Source organism: Cydia fagiglandana, chromosome 22, assembly GCF_963556715.1.
Source record: "Cydia fagiglandana chromosome 22, ilCydFagi1.1, whole genome shotgun sequence".
NCBI classification, from domain to species: Eukaryota; Metazoa; Arthropoda; class Insecta; order Lepidoptera; family Tortricidae; genus Cydia; species Cydia fagiglandana.
Window position 1 is genome coordinate 13,716,224 of NC_085953.1, and position 21,451 is coordinate 13,737,674.

General features: G+C 41.2%; 1 protein-coding gene across 1 annotated transcript in view; it reads right to left on the minus strand.

The window, feature by feature from the left end:
• Positions 1-3: 3 nt before the first annotated feature.
• Positions 4-21,451, minus strand: part of LOC134675608 (hexokinase-1-like) — a 40,545-nt gene continuing 19,097 nt past the window's right edge. The window contains exons 2-12 of the mRNA XM_063533933.1: positions 18,443-18,523; positions 18,325-18,406; positions 13,055-13,208; positions 12,706-12,817; positions 5,727-5,833; positions 4,699-4,919; positions 3,348-3,559; positions 2,766-2,903; positions 2,133-2,284; positions 1,495-1,625; positions 4-100 (exon numbers count right to left, since the gene is read on the minus strand). Of these exons, the coding sequence (XP_063390003.1) occupies positions 11-100; positions 1,495-1,625; positions 2,133-2,284; positions 2,766-2,903; positions 3,348-3,559; positions 4,699-4,919; positions 5,727-5,833; positions 12,706-12,817; positions 13,055-13,208; positions 18,325-18,406; positions 18,443-18,513 (1,470 nt within the window). The 5' untranslated portion in view covers positions 18,514-18,523 and the 3' untranslated portion in view covers positions 4-10. The remainder of the gene's footprint in view (positions 101-1,494; positions 1,626-2,132; positions 2,285-2,765; positions 2,904-3,347; positions 3,560-4,698; positions 4,920-5,726; positions 5,834-12,705; positions 12,818-13,054; positions 13,209-18,324; positions 18,407-18,442; positions 18,524-21,451) is intronic.

Below are 21,451 nucleotides of genomic sequence, written 5' to 3' on the forward strand. Positions count from 1 at the left end.
AATGTTTGTCCTAGTTGTCCTGCGCGGCGATGCGCGCGGCGATGGCGGCGGTGAGCGCGGAGCCCTTGCCGCTGCCGTCCTCGGCGCCCATCAGAGAGAACTGGAAATTGAATCATCAGTCGATTTAACGGCTTCTTTGCAGACGAAATCAAAGGTACGGGCTAGTATATTACCTAAGTATAGACTAAGATGGATTCAAACCGAATAAGCAATTATTTCAGATCTGATATATATACTCTTGGAAATGTACTAAATAGAACTGTCGAATTTCATCGAACACAGGATTTATAAAATTACTTATTGTTAGTCAAAACTACCAGGCCCCTGTTTCACCAACGTGACAGGTGCGACGAATCGTAAAATCACTGTTGCTGACGTCACAGGCATCCATGGGCTACGGTTACCGCTTACCATCGGGCGGGCCGTATTCCTGTTTGCCACCATCATTGTATTATTAAAAAAAACTTTATGATATCGGAAAAAAACAGGTAAATCTCTTGCTAAGTTTATGACAATTGTCACAAGAAACACTACAATTGTCACGAAATTCCGACATATAACTCATTACCTGTCAAGAATTACCTACAATTCTTCTAAATCTTTGACAATTGTCAGAAACTTCGCAGGAGAAATATCTGTTTTATTCCGATATAATAAAGTTTTTTTTAAATAATACAATGATGGTGGCAAACAGGAATACGGCCCGCCCGATGGTAAGTGGTAACCGTAGCCCATGGATGCCTGTGACGTCAGCAACAGTGATTTTACAATTCGCCGCACCTGTCACCGATGTGAAATTGGGGCCAGAAAGATACATACCACAGGAAGTCAAGTTTTCTTGAGATATAAATAGGCCATGCTCGTAGTTAAAGGTTAGTTTACCTCGTACAGTTGCAGCAAGGCGATGTACTTCTCCATGAGGCCGCGGATCCTCGGGTGCCGCTTGAACACGGAGCCGACCACGGCCACCATCACGTGCGGCCGCGCCATGCGCTGCACCAACACGGCCACGCCTGCACATTATAGTGAGTTTACCTCGTAAGGTTGCAGCAAGGCGATGTACTTCTCCATGAGGCCGCGGATCCTCGGGTGCCGCTTGAACACGGAGCCGTCCACGGTCACCACCACGTGCGGCCGCGCCATGCGCTGCACCAACACGGCCACGCCTGTGCATTATAGTGAGTTTACCTCGTAAGGTTGCAGCAAGGCGATGTACTTCTCCATGAGGCCGCGGATCCTCGGGTGCCGCTTGAACACGGAGCCATCCACGGCCACCACGACGTGCGGCCGCGCCATGCGCTGCACCAACACGGCCACGCCTGTGCATTATAGTGAGTTGACCTCGTAAGGTTGCAGCAAGGCGATGTACTTCTCCGTGAGGCCGCGGATCCTCGGGTGCCGCTTGAACACGGAGCCGTCCACGGCCACCACCACGTGCGGCCGCGCCATGCGCTGCACCAACACGGCCACGCCTGCACATTATAGTGAGTTTACCTCGTAAGGTTGCAGCAAGGCGATGTACTTCTCCATGAGGCCGCGGATCCTCGGGTGCCGCTTGAACACGGAGCCGTCCACGGCCACCACCACGTGCGGCCGCGCCATGCGCTGCACTAACACGGCCACGCCTGTCAATCATAGTTCACTTATTTAATTAACAAGACTAATTCGTGTCCCGAATCTCTCATTTATTTGCATCCGATAGTGCACTTCTTATTGTGTCGCAAGCTTTAAGAACTTTGAGCCGAGGACGCGAGACGGTGTGCGAGTGCGATGCGACGAGCACTGTATGTACACGAAAGGACGGACACAATTTGTCCGGTCGGACCGAATTCTAGCCACTCGCATCGACCACTTCGCTACCGTATCAAAGCTCGCGCCTTTGAAAATGCTAGTTGACAGAGTACTCACAGACGGAGACCAGTTGCGCGGCGCGGTTGGAGCACATCCTGGCGGCGTGTTGTGCGACGAGCGCGTCGGCGTCGCGCCACGCCGCCGCCGACTCCGGGCACAGAGTACTCACAGACTGAGACGAGCTGCGCGGCGCGGTTGGAGCACATCCTGGCGGCGTGCTGTGCGACGAGCGCGTCGGCGTCGCGCCACGCCGCCGCCGACTCCGGGCACAGAGTACTCACAGACTGAGACGAGCTGCGCGGCGCGGTTGGAGCACATCCTGGCGGCGTGCTGTGCGACGAGCGCGTCGGCGTCGCGCCACGCCGCCGCCGACTCGGGGCACGCCGCGCGCAGCGCCGCCAGCGTGCGCGTTGTCGAGCCGTTCTCGTTGTCCCTGCACAATTGCAACACAATCGTTACTTCTAACTATGCCAAAAATGACCTTTGTGGATTTTTATTTCTTACGAAGATTTGACGATGAGGCTTGAATTGTGGATTACCTATTTTATATATGGCCCGATGTGTAAATCGGTTTTAGAGAGTTCCGTACCCAAAGGGTAAAAAGCGGGCCCTATTACTAAGACTCTGCTGTCCCTCCGTCCGTCCGTCAGTCTGTCTGTCTATCTCGTGAACCCTGAGCTAGACAGTTGAAATTTTCACAGATGATGTATTTCTTTTGCCGCTTAAACAACAAACACTAAAAAGTACAAAACCCTCGGTTTCTAAAATTGATAACTACTTATAGTCTCGTTCTGTCGTGTCACACGTGTCGATCGTCTAATGTCCAGTGATAATAATAATGATAACTGTCCAGTGATAATAAATTAAGATAAAACCACCATACAGTTAGGCTCTAAAGTAAACAGAGGACTCACTCCTCGAAGAAGCTGACATGTTCCGAGGTGATGGTGCCGGGCGGCGGCGCGGCGGGCAGCAGCCCCGCGCCGGCCAGCCGCGCCAGCGCCGCCCGCAGCAGGTCGCCGAGGTATTTGCCACCAATGTACTTCTCAAATCTGCACAAAAACAACGTTATTATTACAAAACACTCTGTCGCTTAAGTTTGTGTCGCTCTAATGATGTTAAAATGACGCGGAAGCCTGAGAAGGGACAAACGATTATCAACGGCCGGTTATATTAGACGGACATTTAGGCACGCTTACCTACTTTAACTAACCGACTAACTAATATGGCTCAGCGATCCAAAGAGGATCTTGGCCTCCGAAACGAGAGTTACGAGAACGGCACGCCACTTTTCCCGATCCTGCCCCGTTCCCTGCCAATTATCGACTAAATCCTGTCAATTATTCGCCGGTTCGGTCACCTATTAAGAATGGGAGACGATCGGGCTGCCGAGAGGGCGTACTTGGGAAGGCCAGATATCGCTGAGAAGACAGTGTCGATGCTTACTTTAGGTACAAGTAAATAAGCAGAGAATAAAAACTCTTCGTGGTACTCACGTGAAGGAGCCTACAAGCAGCGAGCGCGCGTCCACTTCTCTATCCAAGTCCGTTCTCATGAAGTCCAGACAGCCGTTGTCCCCGAAGGCGCCCCACTCGATGTCGACGCACACCGCGCAGCCGCGCCCGCGCCGCGCCGCCTCCCAGTGCGTCACGGCCGCCGCCGACTCCATGTAGCAGCCGTTGGAGCCCGTGCCCAGTATCACGCCGATCTGCTCACGACACACTCATTTATGTCTCAATTCTTACAATGTTTACACTCAAACACGATTAAAACATGACGACGCGTAAGGTAACAATCAATCAATCAATAATAGTTTATTTCGAACAAAAAATCCATATGTAACTACGAGGAGTAGGTCGAATTCGAGGACCGTAATAGCCAAGATAATAAAATCGGGGTACGGCGAAAAGTCAAATTATTTCCATAGGCACTACAGAAAAACTTTGTTCTTTTCCCAATCACGATTCATCCCACAAACAGCTTAAAAATAGGGTTCCGGAATGGAAAATAAAACATCAAAAAGGCCAAATAACCGTTACCTTTTTTCTTATGAGTTGGATCATCGTGAGAAAAAGTACTCAGAAAGCGAGGTTACCTTAGTTTGTCACCAACGATCAGCCAACCATCGAAGTAAAAGCGAACGCGCCCGGACACTTGAGTGAAATAAGCAGCTACTATACTAACAATCTGACGACGGGTGACTGTAGTGTCCAGCTACTGACCTCCACTCGCCGGTCCTGCTGCGCGCCGGCCACCAGCGTGCCGGTGGTGTCGTTGAGCAGCACCCGCACCGTGACCTTGAGCCCTCGGTCGTGGAGACAGCGCTGCGTAGTGTCCAGCTACTGACCTCCACTCGCCGGTCCTGCTGCGCGCCGGCCACCAGCGTGCCGGTGGTGTCGTTGAGCAGCACCCGCACCGTGACCTTGAGCCCTCGGTCGTGGAGACAGCGCTGCGTAGTGTCCAGCTACTGACCTCCACTCGCCGGTCCTGCTGCGCGCCGGCCACCAGCGTGCCGGTGGTGTCGTTGAGCAGCACCCGCACCGTGACCTTGAGCCCTCGGTCGTGGAGACAGCGCTGCGTAGTGTCCAGCTACTGACCTCCACTCGCCGGTCCTGCTGCGCGCCGGCCACCAGCGTGCCGGTGGTGTCGTTGAGCAGCACCCGCACGGTGACCTTGAGCCCTCGGTCGTGCAGGCAGCGCTGCGTAGTGTCCAGCTACTGACCTCCACTCGCCGGTCCTGCTGCGCGCCGGCCACCAGCGTGCCGGTGGTGTCGTTGAGCAGCACCCGCACGGTGACCTTGAGCCCTCGGTCGTGCAGGCAGCGCTGCGTAGTGTCCAGCTACTGACCTCCACTCGCCGGTCCTGCTGCGCGCCGGCCACCAGCGTGCCGGTGGTGTCGTTGAGCAGCACCCGCACGGTGACCTTGAGCCCGCGGTCGTGGAGACAGCGCTGCAGCAGCGCGGCCACGTCCACGCCGCGCATGCCGCCGCACTTGAAGCTCTTGGTCCACGTGATCAGCTCGCCGGACGAGATCGAGTGTTGCTTCATCGGGAATGAGAATGTGAAACCTGGAACGTTACGAATACACAATGTAAAACTAGACCTTATACCTCCTACGCCTAAGATGGACTAATTACCCTACCTTACACTTATACAATTATACAGGCTGTTTGGTACATCGTTTGCCAAATTAAAACGGCAGATAGGTTGAGTAATTTGCTATCTTTTCAGGCCTAGAAATTTTTAATTTAGTGCAAAAAATTTTTTTGACTTCTATGACAGTTTGTCGTAAATTTCAAATTTTTACTTGCGTAATAGTAAAAAAAAACATGGCCAATTTTGTTTTTCTAGGCATGAGAAGATAGCAAATGACTCAAGCTATCTGCCATTTTAATTTGGCAAACGATGTACCAAACACCCTGTATATACCTACCTAAGAACTGATGTAAAAAGTGATGAAATAAATTCATTTGTTTTTGTATTTGTAGACAACAGTTAACTATAGAGGTATAACTACTTAATTCATCATCATCATCATTGGCCTTTGCGTCTATTACAGACGATTTATGGTGTAACACCGAAGAGACACCGTTTTTGGTGGCTGAATAGACCGATGCGACACCGACAACCTACCACAAGAGCGATTTTGCCTGACAAGAGAGATTTGCAGTAAATTGTCAGCGACTACTTATTTTTTAAACAGCATGGTCCTTAGACCCTGATTCTTTGACCCCCGACTATCTGATCAGTGGGAAAGATCCCCTACATCTCTCACCCACTAGCGCCCTTTCCTTGACTCTCTTTTTTGACCCCCAAAATCTCGGAGCGCACACGCGGACTGTAGATACAGAAGTAACAAAGAGTGAAACACGAACCTAGTGACATCTCTTGGTCTTCCATACCCTCGGAGCGCACAAAGTCCTGGACGCAGTCCGCGAGGAAGTTGAAGAGGTCTTCACCCGGCCCCAGCCGCAGCTCGTCGCTGAAACACAAAAATGCTTGTTTAGATACAATATCGATTATTTGGACTAACTAATAGGCTTTGACATTAGGCTATAACTTACCTATAGGTACTAATATGACAGTTTGATTTGACACAATCCCAATAAGGCCTAGTTTCCCCTCTGGGTTGGAAGGTCAGATGGCAGTCGCTTTCGTAAAAAGTAGCGCCTACGTCAATTCTTGGGATTAGTTGTCTAGCTCCCAAGAGCCGTGGCAAAATGCTGGGATAACGCGAGGAAGAAGATTTGATACGAAAGCGAAAAGAAAAGTGATATTGTCTTTAAGAAATAAATGAATCTATCTATGTAGGTATCTACGTATATAATTCCCGGAAATTTTAATATGTTCAAGTTAAGGCTAATTGTAAGTCTAAGTACCTACGACCTATCTTTAAATTTCGATACCGTGCATAAGAGACAGGTACCTACTGAAGTATTATGACAGGCGATGTTGTGCTAGCCCTGCCACATAGGGGATAATTGTCGATGTAACTCGTTTTAATTAGTACATAACTACATGCAGACGAAATCAGACTGATGCTCTCATTTAACCTCCAGCAGCGAATTCATTAGCCCAATTAAAGCTCAGACATTCCATCAGTGTGGGCTTGTTTACGATGTATTTAATCATTTAATCATTGCAATCATGTCCAACATGATAAGTATACAATGTAGACATATGTGAACATGAACCCGGAATAAATGCTCGTAGTTTACACAAAAAATATAACAATTGTACTTTGTTTCAATGAAAAATAATATGAAAACTGGTACAGGTAGAGAGCTGACAAGTTACGAATTGGTGCAAAATACTACCTTATTAACGAAGGGATGAAACACTGATTAAACCTTCAAGATTTTTATAAACATTATTAAAAGGGACACATTACAAGGGATGAAAAACACTTATATCAGTCGAGGTAGGCGCTTAAACGTAGTGAGAGCGCCAATAAATAGTCCGAGATTAAAATGGCGCCTTTCACTTAAGAGCCAACAGGAGTGGTCATTCCTCCATACAAACGTAGTCCTCGTTTTCCTCCGTGGTTTTTGAAGCTAGAGCAATGATTTTTTCAACACAGATTAATATTGTCAATATCTGTGTCGGACCGTTTTGCTTTTTTTGATATTTTTGTTTTTTAAGGCGCTAGAGCCCTTCAAAAATGGCCAAAATGGCCTAATTGACTATGCCGCAATGAGAGGCGTGGTATTCAAAACTGATATCAATTAGCCAAAAAAGCAAAACGGTCCGACACAGATAATTTCATAATCATTCAGATTTCTAAATTTGGTTACGATTGGTTAAGATTTGGAGGAGGAAAAAGAGGACTACGAAACCTCGATTTTTGCCATTTTTACGCAGGATTTTTCGCCTCAGCTGCAGTTGTCCCTATCGCACTAATTTTAGGGGCGGGTTCAAGTTTCTAAATACGTACACAGACAGAAAAGTGATGGGCAATAGTCGACATGTAATATCGATAATCTAGTGATGTGAGAAGTTATCGATAAACCATAACAAAGTCGCGATTTGCCTCTTAGTAGGCGAAGTTAGTGAAGTAAGTAACTTGCACTTTTGCCTCAGGGGAAACCGTTTAACACTATTATTTCTTGGTTCATACAAAGCTGAGTAGACGCACTTTTATTTAATAATAATTTTTGATTTCATATCTGTGGTAATAAACGCTTTGAATACATTTTTCTAAACATCATTCCGAATCCAATGAGGTATCACACCTTTGAACTTGTACTATACTGTTGTCCCAAATTGGGGTTTCGGGTTTCATATTTATTCCGACCAGAATCAGGAGCTCCTCAAACATAGGTACCTAAATGTATCCAAATCTGACTCAAAAATAATAATCGGCCGAGAGCATGTCGGGCCGTGCTCAATGTAGAGTTTCGTAGTTACCGTTCTGTCAAAATAGGCCAAACCGGGGCGATAAGTCAGTATCATACGTTTACAAGGGAGTACAGAGAGCGTTTTACGTATTTTTAGATTTTTACTAAGAACAGAAGATTTTTTGCAATAACTCAAAACCGACTGGAGTCCGGTCATATTCGCTATATAGTTTTCATTAAAAGTAGTTATTAAGCTTTTGTTGATTTTTTTCATGATTTTGGACCATGGTTCAAAAGTTAGAGGGTGGTGGGGATTTTTTTTTTCTTTCGGAGCGATTATATCCAAAAATATATAAATTTATCAAAAAATGTTTTAAGGAGACCTTTATTCGTTTTGAAACACCTATCCAAGGGTACCCCACACTATTGGGACTAAGCAAATAAAAAAAATATATCTATACCTTTGAGTTCAATTGGCGTAAAGGACATTTTAGCGAAAATGAGTTATATATACAGTTTTAATACCTGGCTTAACAACCTCAAAGCTGTACTCTGATTGCCTAATCATGCATGCCATACGATTAAATAAATAAATATACAGTTTTGTTCAGAATTCCAAGCGCTTTTGTTCTGTATAGTTAAAATTTCGATATCTCGTAAAAAGTTGCCTTTACGACCCAATTTTTACACTATGAGCTGCAAAAACAGCTTAGCTCAAGGGGCGTAAATGACCAGTTATTTTTTCTTTTTTTTTTATTAAATTATGTTGTAAAGGACTAACAATACTAACATGTCCTTTGTCGTCATTTAGCCCTTCATTTATCATGATAATTTTTCATATCGTGTGGTCAAGATGGTCGTAAAGGACATTATTTGACTATTGAAATTATTTTACTTGCCCTTTACCACCCGTCCTAAAAATGATTTTACCTTAAGTATACGAGGCGAACAAATTGTAAAGGACTTTTCTAATTTTTGTGTCGTTTAAACTCCAACTTGCAAGCAAATAACATGGACGTAGCAGTATGTAGACTATCAAGAAAGTCGTTTTCTGGGACCTTTATTACTATAATGTAATGTTTGCCGTCAAATTGCCGTGAAAGCATTTACGCAAGAGTTTTTTCCGCAGTTATCTTTGTTCATGCACGTAAAGGTCTATAAAGCCAAATTGATAAATAGTTTTATGGGTCCTTTATTACCAAAATATAACGTTTGCCCCTCAAATTAGAAAACTCAGCTCAGTGTTTTTCCGCAACTATTACTGTGTTTCTCGCAGTGGAATCTCTTATAGTCTTGCGACAATAACATATGTACTAGCCTGTGCATAATACACTCTGAACCTTTCCGACTCGCATTTCGCAACGAGACATGTACAAAATACAAAATTCTTTATTTCATAAAAAACTACATATAATTTGAGGGATGGTGTCTCCCGGTAAGCAATATACCTATGCCTGTGTTGGGAGGCACCGCTCTTCCGTTATTATTGAAATCTAACTAATACTAAGCTACACTATTTACAAGTCACAAAACATTTACTACCTATACTATTTACAAATAATAATTATATACTAATTACAAGCAATACATTAATTATAACTATTAACTATAAGCAACATAAAGACAACAATAAAAATATGTGATCAGGAAAGTACTCAAGCCTGCACGCGTGTGTGTGTGTGTGTGTGTGATGGTACTCATCGTAAAAGGCTCTCTGTTTTCTCATATGTTTTAGTTTTGAGCCATTTGGTTACAGTAGACTTACATTCATGGGATTGTTTAGGGTAAATGTTTAGGATTTTATTGATTTTATTATACATGAAAGCGGATTTTGTGTTAAATTGTAAGTTCGCAAAGGTTGTTTTATTATGAGAAGATCTCGCTACATTAATTAAAGTTCATTTTATGTTATACTTAGGATTGTAGGTAAGGTGTATCAGCGATTGCCCATTGCCTCGCTCCTGACTATTTACTACCCGTTCCTGCGCGGTGGAAGTTGTTTTATGTGCGTAATTTAATTATTTGTGTTATTGGTTGAGCTCGGCTACAATAACTAGTTGAAATAAAGAACAATGCTTCGTTTCAAACACACTCACAAAGTTTGGAACGTATCTGGACGAAGTGGTAATTAATACTAATGACCGAATCGGTTATAATTAATTCGTTTACTTACTTGTTTCATAATATGTACAGAAGATATTTTTAAGTGTTTGAAATTAGAAATTATTGCAGCTACAGTTAACAGGGATGAAATAACACAGAAATTACTACTTAAATAGGAATAAAAAACGATTTAATATCTTATTGTTTCGTATTTTGAAATAAGACATCTTGAAAAATTTAAACTATAGAATTATAGTCTTTTATTCACTAAGGACGTTCCAAATGCTTGATATGCTAATTCTTATCATCGTTAGCTGATCTTATACTTCCCTTGTTATGACTAAAGGCTGTCATTTTATGATTAAAGGCGGCTAGTGTTAAGCACTGGGACATTTAATTTACCTTCATTCCCGAATATTAGCTACTTTGTGAGCAAGTAATTATTTTATATTAGCACAATATTTTGAATCAATTATTTTTAGTAGATAATTGGTTCAAAATATTGTGCTTTCTTTCTTATTACTATATTATTAGAAAAATATTAATAACAACTGTACCTAATCGGGTTATACCTAGCATCATTAACTACCGTTTGATACATTTTTAACCTTCGTTATAAACTATGTTGAAAACAGTTAACATGTGTAGGTACCGTGGCTGGTAACTAATTCACCCCGAATTTGGAATAAAATAGTCTCAGAATGTCACTTACGACCCCTACTACACAAGATACACTATATTATCAAAAAACGCAGCATGGGTGTAAAGGACATTCATAGTGTTTTTGACCAATTCTATAGGACATTAACTTCTTTCGTTTTTAATTTATACATATGATTGCTAATTCAGGTTAAAGAGACTAACATTTTGAGTACTTTTTTTAATACACATCAAAAATATAGCTCCATAAACAACAAAAAAAAATCAACATTTAAAAAATCTCTGTCTCCTGAAAAATAGCATTTTGTCCTTTACGCCAATTGAACCCAAAGGTATCGAATATTGTATGGGAGGTCTCAGGTCTGCAATTCTTTTTTAATAGTTTTTATTTTACCGTTCCGTCGCAATGCGTGATTCATGTATCCATGCCAATAAGTTGCCAACTTGCAGCTTTTTAGCACTTACGATCATGAAGCAAAGCCTCGGATCGGACAGACAGGCAGACAGACGAACATGGCGAAACAATAAGGGTTTCTATGGCGACTACGCAACCCTAAATATCGGACCACTAATAAAACAGTTATTAAGATTTTAATTTGATTGCAGGTTGTAGACGGATATTGAATTCAGTTAGGCACCTAAAGTCAAGAAGTTAAATCACAATAACAGGGAATATGATTCGGTCAAATTGTGTTCTAATGTATGGGGAAGACAAACAAATTATAGCCAGCATTCAATGAATGTAGTATGATACCTTGGGGTATGGTGCTTTACGCACACTAGTGTCCCGAGCCCTCCCCCTGACGCAACCCCCCCAATATTAAAAATAAAACTGCCAACCGGGACATAATTCATGCTAAAAGGGGTGGGGGGATTGCGTCAGGGGGAGGGGGTAGGACGCTAGTGTGCGTAAAGCACCATACCCAAAGGTATCATACTACATTCATAAAATACTGGCTATAGTTAGTTTTTCAAAAAACACAATTTGACCGAATCAAATAAGTAAACGCTTAGTGGCGGTAGCGAGACTAGCGAGCTAACGAGTTACCACCGAAGAATAAGTTTGTACTATAAGAAAAGAACTAGGTGTAGCAAAGCCATACCGGGCCGACCGCTTCGCGAGGCCCGTGAAGGCAAATGACGTGTGCGTCTGTGTGCGCGCACCACACACACAGGGATAGTCCTTCACTACGCAGCGCCGCCCCCGTCAGCGCGACGGCGATATTCACCTCAAAATCTCAAAACTGAGATCGGGCTGACGTCCTGTTTCGTCTTAACACTGTTCATTTCGAATCTTCCTATCCAATTTTTTTTTATACCGGTCATATCCACATTGAATTGACCTTAGGGGTCATGCATTAATTACATCACACGTTTAGAGGGAGGGAGGGGGTCAAGAAAATGTGACATATTGTGACATGGGGGAGGGGGGAGACACAAACTTTGTGACGTCACTTTAATTTAATCAGTAACCGTAAGTAAATATAAAACTGTACTAAAATGATGATCTATAATATTATTATGGTCGTTCAGACCATCGTTATCACAACCACCTGTCTCTTTTCACCAACTGTGTAGGTGATAGAAGGGTAGCTAAATACCAGAAATTTTATATTAATTTTCGAATTTGAAACATTCCCTTTTTGATACAAGTAAAAAATAAATAATGGGATTTGGGATTTATGAAGCCTTTATGAAGGGCCTACAAAAGCTAAGGGGTCATCCATTAATTACATCACACGTTTAGGGGGAGGGAGGGGGTCAAGAAAATGTGACATATTGTGACATGGGGGAGGGGAGAGACACAAACTTTGTGACGTCACTTTAACTTAATCAGTAACCGAAAATTTATTTAAATTATTTTGTTCGCTGTACATTTAAATAACAAGTTTATAAAACGATAATCGTTTTTATTCATTTAATTTTCTTTCCTAAGCAGTTTTGGGTTATAAAATTACTATTATTTATATCGTCAAAAATATTTTGATAAAATATTAATAATACTTAGGTACTTACTTAATTCGATTTGGCGATTTCGTAGAAAAAATGTGACGTCACACTAGGGGGGAGGGGTTTGCCAAATGTGACCAAGTGTGACAAGGAAGGGGGGAGGGGTCAAAAAACCTAGAAATTCGTGTGACGTAATTAATGGATGACCCCTAAGGTAAATTCAATGTGGAAATGACCGGTATAAAAAAAATAATGGATTGATTTACCAATAGGTTCGGTGCATGAACAGCTGCTGTGTAGTTACCTGATGTGGTACTGCTTGACGTCCTCGCGCAGCATCTGGCCGCCGCGCAGCTCCACCAGCAGCACCCTGAAGTTGGTGCCGCCCAGGTCCAGCGCGAGGAACACGCCTTCCTCTGCAAAACATCATCATCATCACCATAAAGACGGCCAATAGAAGGTGATTTCTCCGGAAGACTTTCATGTGTTCCGGACATTTAGGAGGCCTGCGCGGAGCCGAAACCAAAACGTAGGGGTCTTTTGACACTTTAATGTGACGTAATGTGGTGTGATGTGATGTAATGTGATGCGACCTTGCCCTTGTACGCAGAGACAGCCCCGGCTGATGCTGCCATATACACACACACACGTACCTGTGCCATCCGGCAGCTCAGGAACGTATGTGTTCTCCATCTGCAACGAGGACGGCTGCTGCCTCAGTCCCCTCGTGAGCTCCCGTTCGAACACGTTGGCCACGCGGCGCAGGGTGGCGCCGCACAGGTTCAGCTCTGCCAGGCATGCCTCCACCTGCAAACACATACATGAACATTAATATAAGGTTTAACTCGTGTCCCAAGGATATCCCTAGGGTTGGTGGATCCAAACCGCAGCTGTGCTCGCCAGCAACGCCAGAATAAGCACACCCCCAATCGATTCTCTGCGCGCCCAGACGGGCGGTGAGCGACATTTCTTTAGGTAGCTACGTACGTGTACTATCTACCCGTCCATAGAATTAGAAAAAGTTTAAGAACACACAGGTATCCGACTGCGAATATATATCTCATATTGCTTACATCGCATAATATTCGTACAACCTATGTTGTACGAATACTTATATATTTTTAAAGTCCCTCCTTTTCATCCCACTTTTTTTAGAAACATATTTTTCCCGCCGACAATCCTACTCGCGCAATAAAGGCGAATTTAAGATATTATCATTCATAAAAATCGGTTAAGTTGAGTGAGTTGTTTTGTAGTTAGGAGGCCTTCGCCGCATTCGGACGAAATAAGTGTAAAACTTACCTTCCTCACATCACACGAAAGAAACGAATCTTTAATATCATAACATCTCACAACGTGGCACTCCATCATACAAGACAACTAAACGCGCAATAGGGTGGGAACTAAACAACCCACATTTTTATCGATTACGATAAGTTTACTCGATTAAAAGATAAAATGTTATCTCCCAGAGGCGGTGATGGATGTGTCTGCGGGCATCGATCATTAGATAATCGAGTTGGTCTTACAAACTAATTACAATTAAAGGATATTGCCAACTGCGGACTGTATCGATAACTTAGCGGAACTTTACAACTCAACAGTCGATAAAATTGAAGGGTTTTATAACGTTTTCGCCGCGTATGAAATCATCTGCATAAAGCGTTCATCCCTTTTTGCTAAGTGCAAGGAACTACATAATACTTACCTATCTCTATTGCAATAGTCGCCCGATGTTGATCAACTTTGGAAATAACTAACGTAAAAAAATGTTTTAATCCCCATCGATAAACGACATAAAGTATTAAAAAATATTAGTTTCACTCTCGAATTTCGTTATGTATTTACTGCAGGTATGGAAAGTAAAATAATGTGTTTACGGAGGAAATTAAAAGGGATTATGACACCGAATGTATTTAGAGTCAAACTTCTATGAAAGTATGACGTATAAATAACACTTGCACTGCGTGGGCTATCAAATCCGCTGCAGACTTCTTGGTCCGATTCTACTCGCGCTCATACAATCTATTAAAAATGTCAAAACAATCGTTTATTTGTAATTTCTTTTAACCTCCAGTAACGTTCACGGTTCAAGGTTAACGTCCAAACAGCTGTGTGTGCGTAAATACACATGTAAATTGGTAGGTATGTGTGCGTGCGATAGCATCAGCGAAAGCCTCCAACTGCTAACGAGCGAACACAGACGTCGTAATGAGGTCCTGGCCGCTCCAATTTTCCCTTTGATCAGACTAACACATGCATAACCTAACCTACAGAGCAATTGATCTGCGTTCATTTACCTGCAGCATCCGGCAGCTATATTATTATTATATTATGATTTAGGGCATTCGTTAGCTGCCGCGGGTGCACGCATTTTCAAATTTGCTGCCTCTGTCTACTGACAAAATTGGTTTGCCAGATTATATTTTGCTTAATTGCTTTTCTGAACTTGGGCCTCCTCTATCTTTAAGAGGAAGGCCTCGATAACCCGAGATTACAATTGTTTTGATATAAACTGCCACTTATTAGCGTCGTGGCGATAAACGACTAATTTATCACTTATCGGTGCAGTTACACTTTCCTCGGCAAGCATTTTTTGCGACCTTTCGTGATCTCGAGATACGTGGATTGCATTTTATAACTTTTATTATGCTACATATACAACTTTTATTATTACAAGTTATTAGTAGTCACATCTTAGGTACATGGAGAGGATGGGAGAGGATCGAGCTGTGAGAAAATAATCTCTTTGCGATGACGGAAAACAGTCGGTTAAATTTAGAAATATAATTCGTTGATTAAAATATACTGCACCAACATTTCCAAAATGATGCTTGTCACTTATTTAATTTCTTGGTTTTATAATGTACATAGGAACTCTGAAATTAATAAATGAAATTTTTGTGAGCCTAGACATGCGATAATTTAATTAATTTATCTAAAGATAGTCGATAATCGCATTGTTTGTGGGAATTTTGGGCTTGATAATGATAAGGCAAGAACGCAACATTACCTACCTACTAATCAGAGGGCCTAGACAAAATGCCAATCGAAATAATGTATGTAAATAGACACATGACTTTTCGTAGCATCTGTTTGTGTGTCTCGATACATTTTTTCTTTCTGTTTGGCGTTTGTCGATGTAGGTACGATTTTCCGCAAACTTCGAGAATTTTATATTTGTCTAATAGAGATTGCCGGAGGTATTCGACTTCCAAAGCTCTCCGTGACTTAAAACCACGTTTTTAAAGTTTGACGCAACGGTTGACCCCTTAATGCGCAGCGACATTGACAGATCAGTGGTCACCGTGGTCGTGTCACCACTATCGCGCGGGTCACATGCGCACGCGGCGCAGCACGGGGATCTATAGTAGGAGAGCTGGAGGACATTTTAGACAAGCTGAAAATTTGTCTCATACTTCTCCTATCATATCCCAACTGAGAACTGCAGACATTTACAGATTTCCTCAAAAAACATTGTTTTCAAAAAAATATTATAACTTTAACTGTATTTAGGGGTTGATCTAGTCCCGTTACCCTCAGCTTGGTCTGCAGATATCTTTAACTTAATAAGTACATCCGCAGAACTATGCTTATGTCTGGAAAGTCAGTAAAAAGTTGGAATTAAAACATTTTCCCAATGCCCGTTAATCGAATCGATTACAAGATTTAATGGATTAATATTGTATAATACCTAAACAACCTTGAATGTCATTTCGTCATCCATGTATACATAATGTGCAATAAACGAGTTATTTCTTTATTTGCACTTTTCTACCTTATTTTTACTACCTACCTACCCTATCCTAATTACAAGCCTTTTATAGAGGTTAAAAACCCACAGATTCCAACTGTAAGGAACCTAAAAACAATCTGTATGTACTCTGCTCTGTGTAGAGTGAATTTGGCATATATATTTTATGACATTTTTTGTAAACGATTGCAGCGCTATCTGCGCGTAAGCATTAAACTTTCTCATTTATTTTCAATCCCGTATCATTCGCAACACGGCCATCCTGATAGTTAAACTGTCCTCGTGCCCGTATTTGTCAACTTTTTGTTTTAAACTTGCAATTAAATTCAAAGTCAGCTTGTTTGTGTCACTGTTTGTATCACTGCCATAAACCTAATCGGCGCAAGAGTCGCGGAAACTGCCACCACGACTATTACCACGCTTAATCATAAAACAACGTAAGTGCTTGTGAGGACTTGTATAATTTCCGACGTTTCGGTTTATCTTCATGGTATCAGATATCTTTATAGTCGAGATTAGTCGGAGCACCTGTGGTTTACAGCGTCATATCGGTGGATTAACATTATTTAATGGTTATTAAAATGCGATACGATCGCTATACGTAAATGATGAGACCTGCTTTATTTTATTGCTTTTCCTATTGTAAATAGTAAATACCCATAAATATTAAGCGGTTATTAAAATGCGATATGTTCGCTGCATGTGAACGTGTCATTTGTTTAATTGCAGATTGCAGTTTCTTATTGCCAATAATATGGACTCATAAACTGTTATCTGATGAATAAATGAATAGAAACGCAACATCCGATGTGCGACAAATCGTTTTATAAAGCCTCTTTCATAGATAATATTTAGATTTCTTTATTTCAAGACAAAAATTACATTATATATTTAAAATAAAAAATCTATCATATAAACAAATCTTCAGCTATTTAAAATATAGTAAGTAGATGAAGTTATTTTAGGTGATAATGGAATGTTATGATGTCCCTTTTTATGTTTGACCCTTTCAAAGAAAATAAGAGAATTTAAAATCAGCCCAGCCGTCTCCGAGAAACATCAAGGTTCATACATAAAAATAAAACCAATACCACCTCCAAATCTTGAAGTTAAAAATAACTCAGATTTGTTTGATATTGACGCACAGTGGTGAGTTGTTGACTTGTTTGCTTATTATAAGAATGCGTCGAGATTGCCGTCCGTACAGCCTCATATATTTCAATCACAGACGACAGCTGACCGCGATCGCTCATTTGAATGATCAAACCATACTCCAACATATTTTATTGCACAAAAGAAAAACTTAGGGTACAAAAGGCGAACTTATTGCCATGAGGCCCATGAGGCATTCTCTACCGTTAGGTATATCATCTGCTGATATCTGTCTGATAGTTATATCGGGGTATAAAAGAGCAAATTAGAGGAAAATATAGTTAAATACAATCACGATTTGCCTTGACGAACCGATTTACCATAAAAGGGTGTATACTTCCTTTTCTGACAATGTCAAAGACTTTGAAGTTAAGACATAGTCCTGACTTTTTGTTTAGAACTCTAGTCACTAATGAGTCGTAGACCTCGCGAACCCCAATACCTTAGTCATTTTAAATACTTTCCAAAAAAACGCAAAAAATTGGGGATTGATTACATAATTACTACTTATAGAGGTAATTTACGGGTCATCTCGCGCGAGAGCACATACGCCCTCATCTAAAGTACCTAATTTTATTGGACATGTGCCAAGTTATTGATTGTGGTAGACCGAGACTCGATTTGGCAGCCCTAGATGGCGCTGTACCTAGTCAAGTTCTTCGCCTCGTAAAAGAAGCGAAATCTCGATAAGCCCGCGACCTCCAGTCCTCCACGAGTGTCAACATTCGACATCGCGCGATGTGCAATTGTTTTGACCTGCACTACAGATAAGTATCCCTGTTAATTAACAATTCACAGCTCTTATTGGTTTCCAATTTTAGATATCGCCAATTTTATAGCAGCACTACCGCGGAATGACCTTTGTTAAATAAAATTGTGTGAATTGACAAACATGTCAATTAAGTTGCGTGATAAGACAAAGGAGCCGACAGGGTGAATAGTTTTTAGTAATACTAGACTAGAATTACATAATTTTAACAGGTTTTCCACTTTGGCAAGCACAAGTATGTTATGTACCTTCAAAGCACGAGCACCATCATCGCCCAGCCGCAGCGGCGGCGGCAGGAACTGGGCAGCCCACTCGGCATCTTCAGCGTAGCCGTTGGTCCCGCTGGTCTCGTTGGTCCCGTTGGTCCCGTTGGTCCCGCGGTGGTCGCCGTTCAGTTTGGCGTGTCCGTTGACGCGCCCGTTCAGCGCCGTCGACATGGCGGGTTCTCTGGAAATGTGGAAACAAACTTATAAATACGTATTAAGAAGAATGAGAGCTTAAAATATAAGTAGTCGTAAGTGTGATGAAAAACATTGTAATATTAACTCCGGGGGTAAGAATATTGGAAACTCGGGTTAATACCCTCATTTACCAATATTTCACAGAGAGCTTAAAATATAAGTAGTCGTAAGTGTGATGAAAAACATTGTAATATTAACTCCGGGGGTAAGAATATTGGAAACTCGGGTTAATACCCTCATTTACCAATATTTCACTTACCGGGGGGTTGTACAATTTGCTATTTATTTCATGAAGGTTTAGGGGGAAGCACCTAGTCAGTTTCTAAATATGTAGTTTTTTTTAATCTGGTAAACTCTGGTTTTTACCTAAAGGTAGGGTGACTGCTATATAGTTATTGGCTACAACATAGTAATGGGCCACTCTTAACAAATCAGACAGAAACAATTATTGTTAAGGGTGGCCATAACTATAGCAGTCAACCCTACCTAAACTAAACTAAGTTAAGCACTATTGCTAGAGATTTCTTCCTACTTTACGTAAAGATTGAAGGTCAGAATTCAGTGCACTCATTACCAGAGCCACTAATTAAGTAATTTTTAAAGCATTGACCTATTATTAATCATAGTCTCTTTGTTTTAATAATTTGGAAAACATTTTAACTTCCTTATCAAATAAAGTAATAATTAATGGAATTATTCGCAAAGATGTTTTTATAATTATAATTAATTGGTTGGATACCTATCGTTTTATTGTCGTGGTTATCAAAGGTGTGATATTAACGGTCGAGTCACGGCGCCGCGGTGGGAGGTGTCGAATGCTGCTTGTAAATTAATTATAAGATTTAAAGTATCACACTTGAAAGTATCAAGGAGCGATGCAATTATAATATGAACAAAGAGATAGGATGGGATGCTAATTGCTTTCGTTTTTTGTTTCTGAAATAAATAATCGGTTTTTCGATTAAGTAATCGAATTTTTCATACCGTGATGGTTTTTCGTTTAGGTATTAACACAGGCACGTCTGTACACGCGTCATTGTGTGAGTAAGTCGCTTAGGGCTACTATTTACATGTTTTTGAGTTCACGGAGCGTTATCGTTGTACTCGTAACGTAAATATCAAACATTTTTATTCCTAAAATTAAAGAAACAAACATAATTTACAAGATGGTATTTTCTCCTAGATCCTTGCTATAATAAACTGTTCTATTCACAGGTCACAGCTAATATTATTTGAACGTATATATGTGTATAATAAAGTATGGTGCGGCAATAAATTACCAAAAATGTCATGTCGAATTGTCGATACACAATTAGCGTGGACTAAATATAAATAATTACAAAACGCTACTTTTTAATATATGTATAATAAAAATAATTGTTCTTTATTTCGTGAATTTGAAAAACAACCGACATTGCAAAATACATCGGCATTTTGAACGTTGCGTCATCGCGCCGCGGCGTTGCTAGCCGAACTGAGAGTATGTCACGAGTCCGTCAGAACTCAGTCGCGGGGCGAGGTAATCCGAGTCGGGGCGGGGCGGTGCGTGTCCGTTCTGTATGATAATACTATTACTTATTCTGTGGTATTAAGTACTTATCTTAGGTAATTTGACGGCGAGTTCTTGTGAGTCTAAAATCTTATTTGTTTTCCAATAAGTATAGATATTTTGACTCAAAATATAGTGATCTTTTTTACCAATTCCGATTGATAGATGATTTTTGAATGTCCTTGTTTAACCTCTGTAGCTTATAGCTTTATTAACCGATAACGATGTCTCATTGCCAAATACATAATATTAAAGATAAAACGTCGTGGTTGGACTGATACGACTGAAAGCGACGCGATTTTAATATTATTTGCACTTAGGTAGTCAATGACAGCGGTTACTGGCTATTATGATATAATAAGTATGTGGTACAGTTAGCTTGAATAGTAGTACAAGTACCTATTAGAACGGGGGAACGCTAGAGGTTAAAAGATGATATTGTGATCTTTCTTTTTTACAAATTTTATGACAGCAAAAGACGTTATTGCCAAATAAAAATTGAAATTAACGATAACATTCAACCACATTATAGAGTTGTTTACTTGACATGTCGACGTCAATATACTGGAGTCAGTTATGTAACGCTGCCATACATGACCCAAAAATTTTTTATTAAGCTATGAGCTTCATCACATCTGATATTTGAGTAATTCTAAGCATTTCTAGTCTGAAGTGGGGGGGAGGGTGGGGTACAAAGACGGCCGCCATCCGTCATCTTTAAAAAAAATCTACTCTGATCCTGGTGGGTACTAGGGCAAGTTTGGTATCATTTTCGTATAAACCAAAGACGTAGAATTCATTGCTGATTTTTGTTTTTTCAATTTCATAGTAATTTTACAAGAAAAACGTAAAAAGGTGAAAAATTTGGTTGGAGATTTTTGCTACGCGGAGCCGAAACTACAAAAGATAGAAAGTTGAAATTTGCACACTAGATTACATTTATAAAGTGTACAAGAGATAAGAAGCGATTTTGAGAAATTCAACCCCTAAGGGGGTTAAAAAGGGGATGAAAGTTTGTATGGGGTTCAAGTTTTATTTTAAGCTAGGAATTTGAAACTTCGTAAAACGATATATTATTAAAATACAAGAAAACTAATTTCAGCGTTTTTGAAAATTCATCCCCTAAGGTGGTGAAAAAGGAGTTGAAAGTTTGTATGGATATCAAAAAAATTTTCGAACGCGGGACTTGAATCTTTGTATTTGGGGATATTATTAAAAGACAGGAAAAGTAATTTCAGCGTTTTGTAAAATTCATCCCCTAACAGGGTTAAAAAGGGGTTGAAAGTTTGAATCCATTACAAATCCGAGTAGACACACATTTCTTATTGCCTCCCAGGCTTGAAATGCTTAGAATTACTCAAGGAA